The 20,165-nt window shown below is 40.2% G+C and overlaps 2 protein-coding genes across 7 annotated transcripts in view; both read right to left on the bottom strand.

The window, feature by feature from the left end:
• Positions 1 to 70: 70 nt before the first annotated feature.
• On the bottom strand, positions 71 to 1,735 carry tmem258 (transmembrane protein 258). The gene is made up of 4 exons (XM_077710228.1): positions 1,535 to 1,735; positions 1,188 to 1,297; positions 286 to 414; positions 71 to 204 (listed from the first exon to the last, which is right to left on the bottom strand). Exons 1-3 carry the CDS (start codon positions 1,535 to 1,537, stop codon positions 288 to 290), a joined length of 240 nt encoding a protein of 79 aa, XP_077566354.1. The 5' UTR covers positions 1,538 to 1,735; the 3' UTR covers positions 71 to 204; positions 286 to 287.
• Positions 1,736 to 2,327: 592 nt separating this feature from the next.
• The window catches only part of myrf (myelin regulatory factor), a 50,742-nt gene continuing 32,904 nt past the window's right edge, over positions 2,328 to 20,165 (bottom strand). The window contains exons 1-27 of one of the 6 annotated variants that reach the window (XM_077710831.1): positions 18,432 to 18,768; positions 10,741 to 10,831; positions 10,349 to 10,609; positions 9,789 to 9,850; positions 9,228 to 9,450; positions 9,049 to 9,149; positions 8,802 to 8,916; positions 8,101 to 8,296; positions 7,934 to 8,019; positions 7,723 to 7,833; positions 7,536 to 7,641; positions 7,036 to 7,236; positions 6,777 to 6,885; positions 6,526 to 6,635; positions 6,242 to 6,402; positions 6,077 to 6,149; positions 5,919 to 6,001; positions 5,475 to 5,543; positions 5,273 to 5,359; positions 5,021 to 5,088; positions 4,863 to 4,937; positions 4,545 to 4,775; positions 4,349 to 4,442; positions 4,171 to 4,233; positions 3,901 to 4,006; positions 3,729 to 3,803; positions 2,328 to 3,640 (exon numbers count right to left, since the gene is read on the bottom strand). In XM_077710831.1, coding sequence (XP_077566957.1) covers positions 3,560 to 3,640; positions 3,729 to 3,803; positions 3,901 to 4,006; positions 4,171 to 4,233; positions 4,349 to 4,442; positions 4,545 to 4,775; positions 4,863 to 4,937; positions 5,021 to 5,088; positions 5,273 to 5,359; positions 5,475 to 5,543; positions 5,919 to 6,001; positions 6,077 to 6,149; positions 6,242 to 6,402; positions 6,526 to 6,635; positions 6,777 to 6,885; positions 7,036 to 7,236; positions 7,536 to 7,641; positions 7,723 to 7,833; positions 7,934 to 8,019; positions 8,101 to 8,296; positions 8,802 to 8,916; positions 9,049 to 9,149; positions 9,228 to 9,450; positions 9,789 to 9,850; positions 10,349 to 10,609; positions 10,741 to 10,831; positions 18,432 to 18,477 — 3,084 coding nt within the window. In that variant the 5' untranslated portion in view covers positions 18,478 to 18,768 and the 3' untranslated portion in view covers positions 2,328 to 3,559. Of the gene's footprint in view, positions 3,641 to 3,728; positions 3,804 to 3,900; positions 4,007 to 4,170; positions 4,234 to 4,348; positions 4,443 to 4,544; positions 4,776 to 4,862; positions 4,938 to 5,020; positions 5,089 to 5,272; positions 5,360 to 5,474; positions 5,544 to 5,918; positions 6,002 to 6,076; positions 6,150 to 6,241; positions 6,403 to 6,525; positions 6,636 to 6,776; positions 6,886 to 7,035; positions 7,237 to 7,535; positions 7,642 to 7,722; positions 7,834 to 7,933; positions 8,020 to 8,100; positions 8,297 to 8,801; positions 8,917 to 9,048; positions 9,150 to 9,227; positions 9,451 to 9,788; positions 9,851 to 10,348; positions 10,610 to 10,740; positions 10,832 to 14,294; positions 14,442 to 18,431; positions 18,769 to 20,165 lie in introns of those variants that run through there. The other 5 variants (XM_077710833.1, XM_077710832.1, XM_077710834.1 and 2 more) reach the window with 5 other exon arrangements.

Raw genomic sequence — 20,165 nt, 5'->3', positions numbered from 1 at the left:
TTAGTGTAGTAGACCTTGTTTTAAATAGAATAGTGGTAAAGTTGGTTAACCTCCAATTAAAGAGCAGAAGTTGTACAAAGCCCCCTTTTATTTGAAAACAGTTCAAATTGTCAGTGCAGTCAAATTTAACTAAAAAAATCCATTTGCTGTGTTTATGTTGTTGTCTGTCCCACTGGAATGCATCCTGAAATTTTAATTAGCCACCTGAAAAGACAGTACAGCCAATTTAGCAGCTACCAAAACACCAATTTCTCACAGAAAACCAGTTTCCAAATCATCCTTTACCTTCATACATATATGCCAACCCAGAGTAGCAAGAAGAGCACACCGAAGCCCATAAAAAGTGCAGCCACCAAGGAGATAAGCAGCTCTTTGTAGATGTCTCTGGTGTATTTGGTTGAAGTCACCTCATAGCTGATATGTAATGTCAAGGTGGAACTCTTTTTCTTTGACATCTGCATATATTCATTCATTTTCTGAACCACAATAGGGATGCAAGGGGTGCTGGAGCTTATCCCAGCTGACTTTGGACCACAGACCTGAATCGGTTACCAGCCAATCGCAGGGCACCAGGAGACGGACAACCATTCACGCTCACACTCATACCTAGGGGCAATTTAGAATGTCCAATCAGCCTACCGTGCATGCATTTGGTATGTGGGAGGAAACTGGAGTACCGGAGAAAACCCTCGCATGCCCAGGGTTGATCAACCTGGATTTGAACCCAGATACCCAGAGCTGTGAGGCCGGCACACTAACCACTCAAACCACCGGGGTATGGATATGTTACAAAAATTTGTTGTACAACTGTTATAGTATTTGTACAATGATGGTTACAGATTTCTGTTTTACCTCAATGTATTGAAACTAATGCAAAACATACGTAATTAAAAATTTAAAGGTCCCATAAATCCAATGGATACAATGTTGGATTTGCCAGATATAACACTTGTAACACTTGTTAACGCTTGTAATAACATAATGGACATAATTGTCAAGTTTTGGTGATTTTTTTTCCCTTTCATTGGGTGTCACACGATTCTATGGTTTTGATGTGGCAACCCCTGAGGTGATAAATCGAATGTCCAAAACCATAGACATTTCATTCAAATGTAATGATCCGGTTTTGAGGAAATACCGAGGTAATACCGAGGTAATATGTCTCCAAAGAGTAGGTAAAAGGATACACGAAGAACCAAGCGGTAAAGAACATGCCGATAGCCAGCAAGACCACTGTCAGATGGGGGAACACAGCCGGGTTGACCGGGCTGGTGTATCTGGTCATCGCCTCGAGATCCTGCAAGGAGATAACAGGCATAGAGTAAGGGTCATTCCCTTTATGCACGTTAATTCATACATTTTGTAACATTTCAGCAAAATCGTTTGCATTCACACATTGCTTAGAACTGCTTCGGAATTGGACGCGAGAGCCTTGCACTTTGTTCAAACAATGACAGATTTAGGGAATAACTACGTGCCTTGGTGTTATGATGCTCACTCATACACGTGAAAAGATTAAAAGTGAAAATCATACCATTGCGAATGAAGATATGCCACTCTATATGGTCCAGGATAATAAGGCCACGTACTGACTCGTTTTCGAATCTTTTCCGGGTTCGGGTGACGTGGTACGACACTATATCCGCACTTTAGTCTTGCAGGTTTCAGAGAAAAATAGATCTAATTGGCATTATTCTAATATGTATATTATACATGATTACAATATTTAATTCTTAAAACTGTGGTAATCACCGAAATGATAAAAATTGGATCGTCAACAGTGACCATGTCACGTGTTAACGTGTTAGTGATGTAGCAAGTGCTTTTACGGAGTTTCAAAATAAAAGTCAGGGGGGGGGGGACATCTACCAGTTTCTTGACTGCCACCTGCTGGCCAAAATAAAGAGAAACACTTCTTGCGCCACAAATCATATATATTTATTTGCTTTTACAGTATTACAGCATATTGTTGACATAAAAGCAATGGAAAGAGTGACAAAAGTGGGCTCAACAGTGATAGTATTTAAGTTTTCAAGTTAGTGATATAGTATCTTGACTTCATATGGAGTAATGTAAAGAATGGTTTCATCATCCGCACAAAAAAAAGGATTTTAAAAACAATATAATAACACAAGTGTTTTAAACACAATGCTTCCATGCGATTACATATAATGAGTACTTAAAGCAAATAGAAAGAGTAAGAGCATGTCATTATTTATATACAGTGTGTATGTATGAATATATATATATATATATATATATATATATATATATATATATATATATATATATATATATATATATATATATATATATATATATATATATATATATATATATATATACATGGTGCGAAAAGTGCTACAGTGGTTTCATTGATGCTAGTTGGTGCATTATAAATAAGCAAGACAACCACACATGCCATACGTTAAGGAAAATAGTTGCTCTGAGTATTCGTATTATTTAGTAAATAGAACATTTTCTTTTTCTCCGATGGCTGCTTCTCCTCTGAGATAATGAATTTGCCAAAAATGTGTGGACAATACATTTCAAAACACAACATTGGAAATAACACAAGAACTTTTTTTTTTTCAAATCAGAAAATATTATAACCAACATTATATCACACATCAAAATTGTTACAAGATGATACAGAATAAACATTGTAGGGTAAGAGGAAACTATTTTAAACATTTGTGGAGTTTGAAACTAAACAAAAAATTGCAGATCAAAATATGTCAATGTTTTTTAGGGAAAAGCAACTTTTTTTCGTGCATTACTTGCTTAGGCAATATTCAGTGTGAGCTTTCCAGTGTTTTTTTGAGGGTGACATTTTGTCAGTGTTCGACATATTACAATATGATTCTTTATAGAAATTCCAGTTTTTATCCATTTGTTAATCCAGTTTTATCACATGTAATTCTATACATGTCTTGGTTCCTTCAATACAGGATACAAGAATAACGAATATGTTTGTGCAGTAACGTATACTTTTTCAGTTTAATGTAGAATTGGAATATTCTAAATCTGCCATTATTTTAAAAGGTTTCTCAATTATATGTGCAGTATTCTCACAAATTGCAGTGTGGACTGTTTGAGGTAAAAAGAAGGTACATATACAAGCATACATAACCGTACCATTTAACTCCTCAGTGTACAAATCTATAAATGTTTTGAGGCAAAGATATTTTCAGTGTATAGAAAGTCAACAAAAATGTGTATAGTGTCGTCCAGAATAGTCTGGTGCGCAGTGGGATGTTTGTGATCAGTAATTTGCACTCAAACCTCAGAAGCATCATTTCACGCTGGCATTAAACGATGGTTCAACATAGTCATCAATTGATCTCAAACATTTCCTGACACAAACAACAGCAAAAATAGATGTCAACATTAGCGAGACAACACCAAATTCAGTGATATATAGTTTTCCATGACTTTTCTTTGAGAATAATGTACAATATCGAGACAAAATGCATATTAAAAAGCACAGCAACCCAACAGGTCGATGTGGCTCACTATAGGGCTCGAAGGGGCGGGTGGGCATCCTCTCTCTCACATTTTACATGCAGCTGCTCTTAATGACAAAGTGGTAGTCGGAGAATGATGACTTATCTGCCTCAGTGGTACAGCTAATTCCATTCTGAGTACAAAACAAGAGAAATAAAAACACTGAACACTTCATGTAAATATAAAAAATATCAATAAATGACTGTTTGCAGCATACTTACAGAAGAGGACACACGGAAGTGATAGCTGATGTCTTGGAAGGACAACAAAGGCAGTGACCAGAAGTGATGAGTGCCCTTAATAAAGAAAGTTAACAATCAGCCAACAACGCCCAAAGAAATTTTAACCTGAGTTTAAATGTGACAGGATTTTTTTTTTGAGAAGCGGTTTTACTTGTGTTGATGGTCTCTGTCCACTGTGCAGCACGGTTTCAGTGTGATTGGAACATAAACGTCCTTTAGTGGCCTTACATTGCTGGACCCATACGTTGTCAGTAGCCCTGCAATCACACAATAAATAGGCTTCAATATATTCCAGTGCATGGGTGTATATTATATAATCCAAATTGGTCATTATAAAATACATTAAGTATAGTTAGTTGTTAATTTTTGATCTATTTAGGCCTGCAGCATTTAAGTATGGTAGTGTCTGTTATGTACTCACATCATATGCAAAGTAAGCTGTGATAACGATGAATTTGTGCTTCCACGAAGGGATATTGTGTAGCTAGAGGAGAGAGCGAGAAAAAGGAGTAACAGTAATATAGAAACCTGTATTTATCGTGGCAAAACACAAATAGGAAGAGCTTAAGTCAACTGGAATGTAACACTACAATGTGCACCTGCAGCTCTTGAGGGTTTTACAATGCTGTGTTGAGATTTGTTGATCCGTCTCCACTATATGAAGACTAGTCAGAGATGGAATTGATCTTCCTCCTGGAAAAATGAGCAGTTTATTCCAGTACAAAGCATTGTTTGTTCACATGGTGCTACAGTGTGCTCGAATGCCAGTAAACATAGGCATATTTGTGATATTACCTTTTAAATATACACTGCGTTGCCTGCGAGGCACTGGCTGCTGTCCGCCGGGCAGACGGTTGACAACTCCCGCCCCGTCCGTGTCTGCTGACGCAGGCCTTTTGGACTTGGAAAGGTATAACGGAGCAGATGTGTGACTGAGTCGGTTTCTGTTGCGGCCATCCTTGTCCATTATCCTGGACTTGGCCTTCTTATTAATGGTGCCTGGTGTTGGAACCAAGTTGTCTGGAGCTACAGAACACATAACATGATTCATTCATCTGACCCGTGAGTGTTTTTCATATCATTGGTGCTATTTTTAGAGAAAAACTTTCGGACCTGTTGCAGAATGGTTGTTATTTAATGTCAGGGTGGTGGATGATTGGTTGTTCAAGACTGTAGTTGAACAGCAAGCTGTCAAACAGGATGGCACTCATATCTCAGTAAAAGTCATCTCAAAAACTAGATGTACTAACTACTTAAAATAAGTATTTTACCTGGTGCAGGCGTTGTGGAAAGTGGAACAAATTGGCTCTTGCGTGAGGATTCCAATGCAGCTTTTGACCTACACAAGCACATTATACAATACACTGTAACTGTCAAACACATGAAACCACACTTGTGTTCATAAAGACAACGTGTTTTGAGACAAGGTTGAAAGAACCATGTAGTCAAATATCAACGTTAAAGCAATGTTTAGAAAGTCAAAGAAGGAAGAGTGAAGAGAGGGGTGCAGGACTGCATCATACCATGAACATGCAGGCGGACAGAAAGTGACAGTGGCAGTGAAGGTGGGCATCCAAGAGATGTAGAGAGCACATGGGTAGGAAACAAAGCTACAGCGGAGTGACACAGATCACATAGAAAGAAATTTGGAAGAAAGAGGTAACCTAACAGTGTTCAAATGAAACATTTTACTGCTGACGTATGTTTCTGAAACGCATGACACACCCATCTTTATCCGGGACGTCTCCTCTATGATGAAGAGTCAATACGTACAGGATGGACATGGATAAGACACTGCAGGTGGGAGAAATTGTGATTCAGTGCATTTCATTCATTGTGTTTAGTACGTTTTCATAAGAATGCAATTCAGTCATTAACAACTATGTCCAATCTATTTGAACTGAGAGGGTTACCAGTGATCATTACCTAACTGACAATGAACCAATCATTACAAAGCGGCACTCGTTTGTTTGAACAACATTGCTTTTAATTGATTAAAAATAAACACTTATAACAATTCTTCTGTATAGCGGCCAGAAACATAAATGCTCTTTTAAAAGGCCTAAAACTGTGTTCGTTTTACCTTGGATTACTCTAGTGAGTAAATGTCCAATTTTAACCTTCTACTATACACCATAAGTGGGAAAATTCTTTTTGAATATTACTTACCTGAAGGCCATGACGATGACAAGGGCCAGGATGCTCCCCTGCAGAAACTTTTGACTTATACACCCTTGATCTGGAAGTGGGCTCTGTCAAAAATGACACAAAAGTTAAAAATCTTCCCTTAAATACAAAGCCATTGTCGCATTGGTTTCCCAACAGACCTTGCTTCCAGGCTTGACTGTCTTCTTTTTGAGGGGCCCACTTCCTGTCCTGCTAAAATAACTTCCTGACTGGCTGCAGAAAATGGCACAACGTATATGATGAGATCTTAAATCTTAATTGAAAACAATGTACTTAAGTCCTGCATTCACATTTGCATTTCCTACCTGACCGTGCCACCACTCACGGTGCTCTTCATGCTGTCGAAACGTCGCAGTTTCGCCAATTTCCGGCTCCAGCGCTCCAGTTCGTCTATTCGGGTCTCGAGGTTGTCTGTCAGCTTGCAAAGCTCCTTCACCGCTCCCACGTTCTCCATGAAGATGCGCTCCTTTTCAGGAAGGAAATGAGCGATATTACAGTTTAAGGAAGTAATACATACTACTTCTAACTTGGAGATGTGATCAACACTCCAGCACAAATACGACTATAGGCAGGTTTTTGTTGTAATTACCTTGTTGACAACTAAAAGGTTAGGAATGGTTTCGCCGTTTGCACACACAACATCTCCTCCCTCCTTGACGGCCTCTGGTAAGATTTGTTGGACCTCTTGAGCAATCACTCCTGGAGGAAAATACGTTGGAATAATATGGAAATGAAAAATAAACGTCCAATACATACTCATGTGGCAAAGACAGGATTATTAGGATTGTGGATACAATATACAGAAAGGGATGAAATGAGATGAGTCACAATGTTTGTTACCCGTATCCGCAGTGTTTTCAATGCCGACTGTGGCCGCAAACTCGGGCTTGTATTGATAATGGACCAGCCTCATCTGAGAAATCCGTTTCAAATTGTCTGTGGTGTCCACCTACATGCACATGAAAAAGAAAAAAAAACAAGCAGATGCAGATGGGATGAAAACACATGAAATGGTTCAAAGAAGGCGTGATTCATGCTGACAAGGAAGGAATGACGGATCAACACACGCACACAATACACAATACACAAACATCCTGACCTCTTGTACATTCTCTTTGGCTCGGATGTCAGACGGATGCACAAGGGAGCCCATGATCTTGACATTACCGTGGACAACAAGGGCTTCGTCAGGCCGGTCTGTATTGATGCCGACTCTCCCATGATGGTAGACCGAGTCAGGTAACTGGCCACGTTGCCACAGCACATCTGAGTCGCTTTCAAACTGTCCTGGGTTAGATGCCTGTGATCCACAATTGTGGTAGACGAACAAAGAAGCTGCCGTTGAGTTTTTTTACACAAGAAGTTAAGGTCAGTGGACAAAAGTATTGGGACACGCCTCATCATTAAATCTTGTATTTGCCATTTGCGATTTATCAAATCATCACAAGATTTAATTCCTCACTCGGACGGGATAGTAACGATATCACAGTCAAACCAAGGAGGAAAATCAAATGGAAGGAATTATTAGAAAATGGCATGCAGAAAAAAAGGAGACGTCCCATTCACAGCTGATAAGATTGCTGTAGGAGGCAGACAGACATGGCTGGACGTTACCCTGACGATGATCCTCTCAGACACATGAGCAGCCACAGTGTGGGTCTGACTGTGGGACTGAGCATGAAGCGCCACAACCAGCATGAAGTACCTGTAAACACAAAAAAAAAATGCATTTCTACCTCAATCTAGTGGAGCCCTTTAGGGAAGTGATCTGAAATGCGATGCAGACCTCTGGTCGGGATTTGGTTTGCCTTTCTTTCGCATGTTGTTCGCTGTGGTTTCACTGAAGTGGAGGCGCCCCACTGTCACTTTTGTGACCTGCTCTGGGGGCAAGGTCACCCTTTTGGGGAGGCAAAAGTCACAGAAACACAAATACGCGATGAATAAAGTTAATCTGATCTAAAAACGTCCATGATGACAGTTCTCGAGACTCAACTTACAAGACGGGCTTGAAAGGTCTCTTGCTTCGATCCGATTGTGACTGCTCCACACTGATGGACTGGTTCATGGCCTCCACCTTGCGGTCCAAAAAAAGGGAAGCAAATCACTAAATAAATACAATGAGATCTCTTTTGAACAGATGTCCGCCATCACCACAGTCCCTCACTTTTACACCGTTGAGTTTGAGATAGAAACAGTCAATGGGTTGAAGACCTTCACTTGTCTTGATATACTTGGGATCTCCCAGCATCCCAACATACACAGTCACTTGGAAGTGGTTTTTCTTCTGGCAGACAAAAGCGTCATCGGACAAGGAGAAGTTGAAGCCTTTGTCGGCATCAACTCGGTAGGTTGGCATCGGACTAAAGACAAGATTAGATCAGAGGAACGTGTGAAAAAAACTCCAGCAACGAAATTGGACATTTTCATTAACTGTAGAATCTCATGAATATATTTTACTTCACTCTCTATTCTCTCTCCCTCTTTTATTTCTTGTTTTTAATATGGCCGAATTTCTATGCAACATCTTTTCCAGGTGTTGTCCACGACTTAAATGATCATTTCTACTTATTCGTGGCCATTTTCACCATTGCAAAAGTGTCTGTCAGAGTATGTGTGCTCAAATTTCTTCCTTCACGCTCCTCCTCCCTCTTCACGATGTCTTTCTTAATCGAAACCCTGGCTTGGAGCACTCCCCCGCTCGGCTCACCTCTGAGGAATTTATAGAACTCTGCGGTTCAGCTATGCCAATTCTGTAGTTGAATTATCTTCTCAAACAATGATCCCTCCTTTCCATTTTTGGCTGCTAATGCTCTCAGTATTATTTTCCCCTTCAAATAATGATTTGGCAGCATGAATTTCACCCACAGCTCTTTGCCGTTTGCATCATAAAGTGACGTCCACTTGTTCTGCTGGTGAGGTTGCCACTTAATGCACTGATAGTTTGGGTCCATGTATCCATTTTCTGCATCCTGCATCAAACCTGTCATTAAAAAAAAATCACACAATGTCAGGATCATGGGATTAATGCATAAAACAACTTTATAATGTCCAAACTGTACTGTTTTGCTCTGTAGGTAGAAGAGGCGAGGATAAAAGAAAGATGCCTGCCTACCTGGTTCTTGTTTGATGATACCTGTGAGGATTTGGGAATTAAGAGTGCTGTTGGGTGACTCAGAATGCTTCCTCTTTTTGGCCTGGTGAACAGGAATTACGCTGTTGAAAGAAAATGGAGGAAAAATGACACGATTCCTCGCAAGAGTTTGCCAAAAAAAGAATAGCATTTTCACTTACTCCTGCCCCTGTGGATGCTGGAGCAGTTGGTGAAGCATTTGTGTCTGTTGCAGGTCTCCACCCGCGCTTGTGGCGGGACCAATGGGATACTGTGATATAATTGGCTCAGGCTTCAGGTACATGTCCCGGTGCATGCCGGGATAGTGGCCGTGTTGGGGAAGAGGTGGCGTAGGAGTCATGTGACACATGTTTTCTGGTGTCATGGTTCTGATCATGTGTGGGTCTAAAATAGACATCGGCATGTTTACCTAATCATAATAAAGAAACTAGTACTCACTTTGCTTCTATGGTAAAAAAAAAACATTCTAAGAACACGTGTTGAATTATTTGCTGATCGATATTCATCTGGTCGTCTGTAGTCTTGTTTTCAATCCCATAAAATGATGAGTGACATCATATTGATTTTAGTGTGACCCCAATGCACTTTATTATTGTCCTCACTTTTAGTGACTGGGAATGAAAAATATCGATTGTACTTTTTGATTTCATCTGCAATTTCCAGAACACCAACTGTGCACTGTATACAATATACAGTAGTGTGTTCAACAAACACATACTTACCATTCACCTGTTGAGGAGAATATGGCTCTGAGCTGGAGTCTGGCGGAGACTCGGGGAGAGTTCTAAAAAAAAGCAAAGAAAAAAAAACAGTAGATTAATTTGGAACACTGATATTTTTTTGTTTTTAAAGTGGTTCTTCAAAATAGATCCTTAACCCTACTCACGGCGATACTTCATTCATTTTCTTAACCACTTATACTCACATCTATGAGCAATTTAGAATGTTCAACCAGCCTACCCTGCATGTTTTTGGGATGTGGGAGGAAACCGGAGTACTCAGAGAAAAACACACAAGCCCAGGAGAACATGCAAACTCCACATAGTAATGACCGAGCCGGGATCAAATCCTCGACCCCAGAACTGCGAGACCGATGCTCTAGCCACTTGCCCGGCGGGCCACGACGGCAATATTTTTCCAATGGGAAAATCTGGCAGTGAACACCAGCTCGAACTGGGACATGCTGGCAGTTACATGCTGTTCAAATGGATTGGAGCTCTATCTCTCGAAAATAAAATGTACAAAAAACTTTAAACTAAACTTTAAGTTACAATACACTCACCCAGGAGCGTAATGGCCTCTGTGCTCGGGTTTGACGTGGGCCTGCTGCTGGTGCTGGCCCAGGCAGGAGTAGCTGTGGCGCAGGCTCAAAGATGGACCAGGAGCGTACGCGTTGGGGCAGTTTGAGGGTACGGGTGGAGGTGCTCCTTGGCGGAGGGGAATCGGAGGGCTCACGCCACACGCCAACCCCCCAGTGGAGGACACTCCCGCCTGTGGAGATGAGTAATTTGGTCCAGGGGTGCTGTGGACCTCTGAGAAACAGCTGGGAGACCAAAGAGGAAAAAGGGGGTATTAGGCTTATCAGAGAAAACAAATTCCTTTGTAACGACATGATCTGCATGGCTAGTTTGTGTTGTTTTGACGTTGCTGCGCAGGCGTTCAGTCCCTACTGACATGTCTGTGCTATCGTCCTCCTTGCTGATGTACTCTTCCAGGATACTGGTGTCGATGTTGGCTGTATCCAGAGAACTGGTAATATCATGGCCTAGAGAAAAGGGGAAGGGGGTCACAGACAAGAGATAGAGAGCATCTGGGAATTAGTCAAAGGAATCTTTTAGCAAATGCGCACACTATGACATGGCATCCAGTTTCAAGACAATCTTCCCGCGTGTCGTAATGAGCAGTTTGTATCTCTTATTTTTTCTCCTTATCGCAACTAACTTAATTTGATGACATTTTCCATGTACTGTATTTGAGAAAAAGGATAAACACCAACAGCAAAATGTATGATTTGCGTACTGGAAAAGAGGAGTTACTTTCTGTCAAAGTATTTTAGTGCAAGTCTCCCCTTCTCATTCACAGCAAACTGTTAATCTTGGAAAATAGTTCTAACACAATTCAATATATTTTACATCATAAAGACGCCTAGACATTCCCAATCAATGTGCTGTGGGAGATCATTGGGTGCAATGATCTATGAGTGCCTATGACAGTTAGTGACAAGTAGAGCAACAATTGAACGAATTTAGACTTGACCATGTTGTTATTTTGAGTCTATTTTTTAAAATCATGATTCCTAGTGGAGTGCGGAGATTTTTTTCAAATGTAAAATGCCTCAATAAAGGTTGGAAAGCCAATCATGCCGTGTTTCTTGAGCGTGGGGCCTTTCTTTTTCACCCTTTGTGAGCCAAAGCCTCTTAAATCCTCAGCACATGACCTCCCCAATAGCTTTGTTTGTGCATGCAAAAACGGGCACAACATCGAATGCCCACACAAAGACATGAGAAAAAAATGTGGAAGCGGCTCTACTAAGCAGGCAAACACAAGGTTGCGTCTGTACAATTTGTAAAACTGCTACTTAATCTATTTTAATTATCCTGGGATGTGTATAAGCAAATAGAGGAATTCAGCATGAGCACTGAAATGAATCAAACGTGAAACAAATACAAAAATGACATTGTGATGCCTAATGATGTGTTTGTTATTAACGGGTTTGACTGGCAGACTATGTTTGCTGATAGCATTTTCTTCCAGTAGCAAACACAAGAAAAATGAGATTTAGTGATTCAATTAACCAGCGAGCTTAATTCTGTAATGCTATCTGTACTGTATGCATATGGGCAACACTAGCTGTGCAGTTACTTGAAAGCGATGAATGCCAAATTATGCTGTATAAATATACACCATTATTCTCCGCGTTATACGTCTATGAGCTTAAGTACGCTTCCATCAGAGTTAGTTTTATTACAAGATATTGATGACATTTAATTTGTCCTTTAATTAATAGATACAGTAATAATTGTGGAAGGATAAGGTGAATTAGAGTATATATTTAGGTCAAAATGGAGTGGAAGGACCTACACGAGCAGACAATCTCAAGTGCATTTTTATTTGACTTGAGTTAGAAATTGATTGGAATTTATGAGTCATTTACAAAAAAAAAATCCAAATTTCCACCTTCCGCCCTATTCAAATGCATTTCTCCTAACTAAAAACAACAATGAAAATCAAAGTAATGATGCCACAGCAAAGTTCAAACCACCACATAAAGTATTCAAGGCAGAAACCAGGCCCCACGTTCTTAACCAGATTAGGGTCTCTCTGAATTTTATTGTGTCACATCAATCTTCACATTGCAATGTCAGGCCCTCTGGAACCTTTACCATGTTTACACTCTAGTGGCTGGATAGAAGCAGATGGTAAATGTCTCCCAATACGTGCCAGTGCAGCTGCCGAAAAGCAGGATGGTTCCCCTGAAATAAGATCCAGATGTGCACCCCACCCACAACAGCCGTAAATCTAAACTGGCAGGTCTGATAACGAAATGCTACAGGGAGAAGGGAGGCTCGATAGATGGCGGGTCGGCAGAAGGGGGGCGAGGCGCACAAAATATACAGTATGTTGGACATCCCAGTGTAGAATGAAAGAGAAATTCAACAAAACTATATAACAACGTAAGGAGTTTGTGATGTCAAAGACCTCAAGTCCAGCGTGCAAGTATAAGATTAACAAAATGGCTTTAAAGAGTGTTGTTAAACTGCAAAACACTCATCCAGTGGTGAAAAATGAGGAGGAATTGGCAAGTCATCCAAATTGATAAAGCATTGCTTGACTTGGATTCTGTTCCATGAGAATATATTGTAATATTGTAACATCATTTTTGCTCCAATTTCTCCAACTACAGCAACATTGCTGGGAAAGAACTCCAATTTATCCCCATCCTGTAATTGACCTTTTCCACACATAATAGGGAACATTTCTAGGAATATTTTTTTATGTTTTGATAAATGTACTTACTGTACCAAATAAAAAACATTTTTCTACACTGCAATACAAAAAAACATAAATAAATAAAAAGAAAATTATGAGAAAATGTGGTTCTAATTCCACTATTGATGTATAGTGACAGCCAGAAAAAGTAAGTATAACACATTTGCATTTCCACCTCTTATCAGAGAAATAAACTGAAAGAAAACTATGGCCGACTTCCAGTGAGGCAGCTGTAAAAACGATATGTCCATAAACTTAGATGAGATCATCATTAAATCCTTAAGAAGTGTACTTTCCTTGACCTTTTTGTGCGAGGTGTTGTGATTTTTCAAAAGGTAAAACATGTGGCTTGGCGAACTAAAAAAAATGGGAAATACTGATTTCCATCTCTATCACGCAGATAGTCAAGTTTAAAAGATGTCATGGTGGACACAAGTTTATCTGAGTTCAGTCCAGCTGTGTCCAGCAGAAACAGTGGAATCATTGTCAGAATCGAGCTGGTCTTTTCACAGATGGTTTGGGGGGGTTTGATTGTATATGTGGGTAAATGTGTGCATGTGTTGGGGTAGTTTTTCAAAATTAGACTATCAGCAGAACATGAATCTAGAATAAACTCAATCAAAAAGAAGCCCATGCATGACCAGCAATTAGATCACAGGTGCACATTCAATTGCCATTTTTTAGTACTATATTTTGCTTAAGCTCTAAAAGAAAATGGCCCTGACGTCATACAATTTGGACATTTAAATTGCTACCACGTATGTTAAAAGCACTCAAGAAGTCACTTCAACGAGCATAAAAGGCTAATATTTGTTGTATCTTTGACTTTCAAACTTTTTTTGTGTTGTTTGCAGGTGCTTATATCTTGACACTTCCACAATAACGTCTTTAAACATACACATTCAACTCGTATGACTACCGAATTAGTGGATACAAACCTTTACAACAGCCAACATTTTCCAGATCATGCCATTTATTAACAGAGATCTACAATAAATTCCTACCGCACCAGGTTCAATATCTACTTGTTTAAGATGTCTATTTCCCCTATGAGAGTCATACATTTGATTTTTTTTCCATCGGAAGTCTTATTATCTTTTCCACATTTTTCAATATACATTGGTCAAGGATAGAAAATTGATTCTCTATAGTCACATTGCTCTCCAATACAAAGGGAGTCTTTTATAACCACTACGATTCTACACAATGGACAAGATAAAGCCCCTCAATCAAAGTACCTGCACGTAGCCAAAGCATGTTGACGTCCTTGAGATGGAAACACCTTGAAAAAGACGAGAAAAGCAATTCCAGGCTATTTTTTTACATGTTTCATCAGTGGCACTGGGCGACCTTCTACCGCAGACCTGAGAGTCACACATCAACTCAGTGAGTGTGTATGTGTGAAGCTGTGTGTGTGCGGGCCTATGCGCAAAACATAGGTTGTGTAGGTACGTGCGTGTGAATGGCTCGGGGTGTTATAATGAGGATTATTTCCCAGTCATGAGAAAGGGCTGTACCAGGCTACCACACACAGCCCTCGTCGCTCACAAGCACTGGTCGCACTGGTGGACCGGGCTCAGGAGATTAGAGTAGTGACAGGGCTGGGAGCACGACACGCAGCCAGATTTAAAAGAAATGAGACGGCCACTTTCAGGGCTAGAGGGATTGGCTGGAGAAAGACAAAAGACACAAGAATGACGGGGAACAAATTGAAAGACGCTTGGCTGGACGACCATATAAAACTACCTTGTTCTGAATGTGTTTAACATTTGAAAAATCAACAAAAAAGTACTAGTTGGTGTTCACTGTTAAACAGAAATACAGTCACACTTACTGAATTATCATCACTTTTAGCAGGATTGGGCAGGAATTAAAGAACTTGAGGAAGCGGTCAAAGTAGAAGAATTCAGTTTAACTGCGGATTTGGATGTAACATTTCCACCTTTTACTTTCAAGTTTTCAGATAAAGCCTGGTTACATTTTCCCCAAATGCGGGGAATATATATAGTATTCATTTATGTGTGGAAGGTGGCTGTGTCAGAACAGGTTGGGACTGATTAGACAATGCAATTTCTGTCCCGCTTTAGTTCAATTTTTCCCTCTATGCTATAATACTGGTCCTTATAATATAAAACTGCAGAAATGTTCCAATTTAATTAAAAACAAAAAGAAGAAACTAAATACTAATAAAATTCCGAGACAAGGAAAACCTGAACAAGACACAAGTGTTTCAGGGAAACTAACTGAGTGAGACAAAAGGAGTGGAGCTGACATTGTACCGAGACGAAACCGTATAGTGCGCTTAATTTGAAAAACCAAGTATAAAACTAAGTGACCACAGAGAAAATATAAGGACATATGTTCATGCTAAAAGTCTAAACATTCACATACTACAATAGATGTAGTTGAGGATGATTGCTGGCTCTAATGGTGAAGGTGAGGGACGACAATGAAAAGTCATACACACACGTGAGCACGCCTGGCTGCACTCAAACAATACATTCCTCTCAAAGCAAATCACCTTCGGACCTGTAAATCAAAAAAAAGGGTGGCTGTTGTATACGGCTTTCAGAGAGCTTTTCCAAAAGGGCCTTCTGGTCGCATGATTCACTAACTTGTTGGGAGTATCGGGGGTCTTAAAAGGAATTCTGATATAGAGACATGAGTAATGAACTGTGCTTATTTTGCCACAAGGGAATATAGAATAAGACTGGGATATACCCACCACTCTAACTGTTAGTGCTGCTTTGACTCTTAGTCAATCAATTGGCCTCAAGTTAAACAGTATCTCTACCATGACAATGGTGTTGAGAGAATGTATTTTTTCTCCACCAACTGTCAAGGATTTCATTCAAAAAATTGGCACATTCCTGATTATGGGCAGAGGCATGAATGGATGGACGAGGACTTGGTAGAAGTATTAATTCTGCTCACTATTCTGAGGTTTATGTCTTATTTGCAAATCACACAAATTTCAATGTCACTCAGAAATAGATGGATATTGTATTTTCAGGTTGCCTATTTCTTTTCAAATTGATATTGAAATCCTCTATTATATAGTGAAAATTCCAGCATTGTACAGTAATCTACATTTTAAACGACTCCATATACACATACTTTTCTCAAAACAGATTCGCAACTAAACTGAATGACACATAACTTCAATGAAATTGTGTTAAATTAAAGGTGCAGTATAAGTTAGCCATCAAAAGCACTGCTTGACTTCTGTGACAACCTTACAAGAGACACAATGTTATTTTTCCAATCAATTGTTCAGTTGACTTAGGAGGGATGGTCACTTAAGATGAATCAACACAGCAGCAATAACTGTCACTAACCTTTTTATGCGCATGTGTGTGAGCAACTGTTTATTGTCTGAGTCAGAGATGAGAAGGTCAAGTTATGGTAGTGGTGCTGCGGTTGTGCGGTCGGTGTGTCTGTGTGTGTGGTGGTGGGGGGCAGTGGGAATTCGTTTGGCTTTCTTCCAACGGGCGAGTCTCTCACCACTGTGAGTCTGCTCTGTCTCACCTCCTCACCCTGTCTGCTCACTGTTACTCTAATGGAGTCTTTTGAGGAGAAACACACCGATCTCACCTCATTGTGTTTTAACAACCATCACGGCTATGCCAGGAATGTAGGCTGTGCATTAGTGTGATGTATACATATTTTGGTAATCCTATTAAAGCATAGCTTACGAGTGAGATCCATCACTGTGATGGTTGATTATGCTCCTAAATAATAATGGTGAAAACAATCAGCAGGACAGAAATCTGAAAATCGCTACATTGAAATATATCTATATATTTATATACATCTTCATTTAGTTAAAGTAGAATTACAATTTTAATTCATATAGCCAAACAACAATACTGCAAGGACCTATGTGCAAATTCCATAGGAATGCTTCAGTGCATCGTGGTTAAGCTCAATGACATAATCACCCCAGTATTGCTTTTGTTCACAAAATTTCGCCCTAATGTCCATTGAGAAGCAGGGTCATCACCTGTCATTGAAATTGACATTAGTTATAGTCGATTATTTCAGGTAAATATTGAATTCCGCAAAACTTAATCCAAGAAAAATATCAAAGGCTTGCTGTTTTACAGTTTTTATCTTAAAAATCTTTAAAGACATCTGACACAGTGCAGCTCAAAGCATCAAAAACAAGCACCTATTTACTTTTCATGGCCAAGCTGACATTTTAGCGCAAGTGAGTGTGGCTGACATAAAGCCAGAGAGAGAACATCTCTCTTACTCCCAAAGCAAGAATGTAAACACGCTAAATTCCTGCCAAAATGGCACGGAATCGCTGACAGTCCAGGATGGTTGTATACAATAACAACGTGTTTAATACAGAATTTGCACAGTTAATTGATTATCCCCAGTCTTTATGTGCACTTGAAATATGTGAGACATTTGACAATGATGTCTAATTGATAAATTGTGATTTCATCTACGCATATAAGTATATATTAATTTCCCAAACCAATCACAAGGGTCATGGGGGGTGCTGGAGCCTATCCCAGGCAATAGGCGGAGGACACGCTGAATTGCATGACAGCCAATTGCGACCATTCACATTCTCACTTAGCCTTATGGACAATTTAGAGTGTTCAACCCAGCTCCAAAGCATGTTTTTGCAATGTGGAAGGAAACTGGCGTACCTGGGGGAAAAATTATGCAGGTAAAGGAAACTGGAAACTAGAATCCTCCAAAATTCTCCGGCGGATGTACTAACTATTCGACTTATACCCGCACATACTACATAGAGTATAGTATGTGTATGTTTGCAAGTATATAAATAGGCACCACACTGCCCCCTTTAAATATCCAAACTACTCATCCATCTCCCAAATTTCTGCGCCCCATAGAGCCTTTGCAAAACAGAACATTTTTCTTCTTCACCTGACTTCCAACACCCATGCAACCCCCAGCCTCCCCAAAAAAATACTTTAACCTCATCTGCTACCCATCACTAGCACTTATGCAGCTGTACCCTTTAACCCTACATCTTGCTTGCATTTTGAGTTAAAAGGATGGATAACAATAAAGTCAGTTGCTTAAGCAGACAGGTACATTGGTCATCTTTAACAAGTAGAAAAATGGGTCACCTCCTAATAATTTTGAGGCATTTCTTTTAGACTACTTCTTCATTAACTCTACCATTGACGGCATTATACGTCCAATCCATTTTGACTAGGCTGACTTGTGACGAATCACTGCCAGCCTTGAAATGGAAAAGGATGAGCATTGAGAATCAGTCCTCTCACTTTTAATGATTTGGACGTCTGCCGAGGTCATTGGGAGAGAAAAAGTGCATGTATAACATTTATTATTTATATGTATTGCGTATTTATGGAAGAGAGACATCTTACCTTCAAAAAATCTCTGTAAGGCTTCAGTTTCATCTACCACGTCCATCCTAGCGGGTCCCACATAAAAAATCCATTAAATATCCCCCCTACTCCGAACGACAGTTATTCGGAAGGGGGAAACTTTCACGGGTGCATAACAAAACACAGTCGTTTGACTACAGAAAAAAAAAGATATATGATGTATCCAATCTTGCATGCAGAGAGCGTCTTTCTCGCGTTCGATTGCGCGAAATGACAAGTCGCAACTCAGGATTGCTTTCTCAAACAATTCCACAAGTTTTGTGGGGAAGCATTTTCGTAAATCAGGCTTGGCAAGCCATTGCCAACACGTCGCAGTGTCAAAAAAGAGCGGCGATTGTGCGTCAAATCTGTCAAAGGATGCGCGTTAAAGGTCATTCAAAGCGAGGAAAGTTGGATTCTTCCCCGCCTTGTGCCGCTCCCTCTCGGCCAGGATGTGCGCAATGGGCAAGCAAGGGGTCGGAGGAGAAGAGTGGAGCAGGTGAGGGATGGGCTGCATGCTCATCTATGGATGCAATTGGAAGCACTGGAGCCGGATAAATGCACCATTTGGCTTTTGATTCAATTTTTTGGAAGTTTCACTATACTACAGTGTCGAAAAAAAATAGTATTACATTTTCAAGGATTCAAGATTTGGATTCAAGCATTTTACATTTACAAAATAAGCGCGTTGGCCTCACGGCTCTGGGGTCCTGGGTTCAAATCCAGGTCACGTCCACCTGTTTGCATGTTCTCCCTGGGCCTGCGTGGGTTTCCTCCGGGTACTCCGGATTCCTCCCACATTTCAAAATGCATTGTAGGGTGATTGGACACTGAGTTGCCCTTGGGTATGGGTGTGAGAGTGCATGGTTGCCCATCTCCTTGTGCCCTGCGCAGGCATTGGAACAAGCTGCAAAATCCACACATCAAGATCAGAATCCATCAGGAATTGAACCGTCGATTTCATAATTGTGAGGCAGATGTGCGAACCACTGGATCACTGTGCCACCTTTTTTTTTCTTTAAGTTCCCATCTTTGTCGGTTACTCATATAGTGTTTGGGTGTAACGTAGTACCAGGTTGGTGACCCCTATTGAAGACAAACAAGTATTTAAACTTCCAAACCACCCCATTCCCAATTAGTTTTCCTTTCCAGATTTATATAGCAAACCTTTAACACACAAACAAGCAAATATGTTGTCATTCTTTGAAAAGCATTTCAATCGAAAAGTTCTTAGTTGAATAATGCATTTCATACTAATCCTATAAACCACTTGACTGTATAAATCTTTGGAACCACACATCCTTACATCATATCTGGAGGAGGAAGCGCGTGTACTAAACTTTATACTGTCACTACAAATTACGTTTCACTTGGAAAAAATGCATCAAATTTACTGCCGATAAGACAAGTTTTCTATTAAAAACCATACAACATCATTCTTTTGGTATAGTATGATGATTGAAAACACATCTGCAGAGCCTCCACATCTTACATCAACAGGAGTGTTTTCCGTTAGGAGGGGAGGACTTGAGCCAATGATCCATTTCTCTCCCTCTTATCAGCTTCACCCCCACCCCCATAACAATGCCACTGTGTGCAGCCCCCGCAGCATGGGCGCCCACCTCCCCTTTGCCACATGTGAGATGTTGTTGTGTTGTCTTGTCCCCCCACAGCTGGACCATCTCCCTCTTCACCCCCTTCACCCCCTGTGCTTTTCCTCCATTCAAGACAAAC

The sequence above is a fragment of the Stigmatopora nigra genome, chromosome 2 (assembly GCF_051989575.1).
Source record: "Stigmatopora nigra isolate UIUO_SnigA chromosome 2, RoL_Snig_1.1, whole genome shotgun sequence".
Classification (NCBI taxonomy): domain Eukaryota; kingdom Metazoa; phylum Chordata; class Actinopteri; order Syngnathiformes; family Syngnathidae; genus Stigmatopora; species Stigmatopora nigra.
This window is presented reverse-complemented; position numbering and strand designations above follow the sequence as displayed.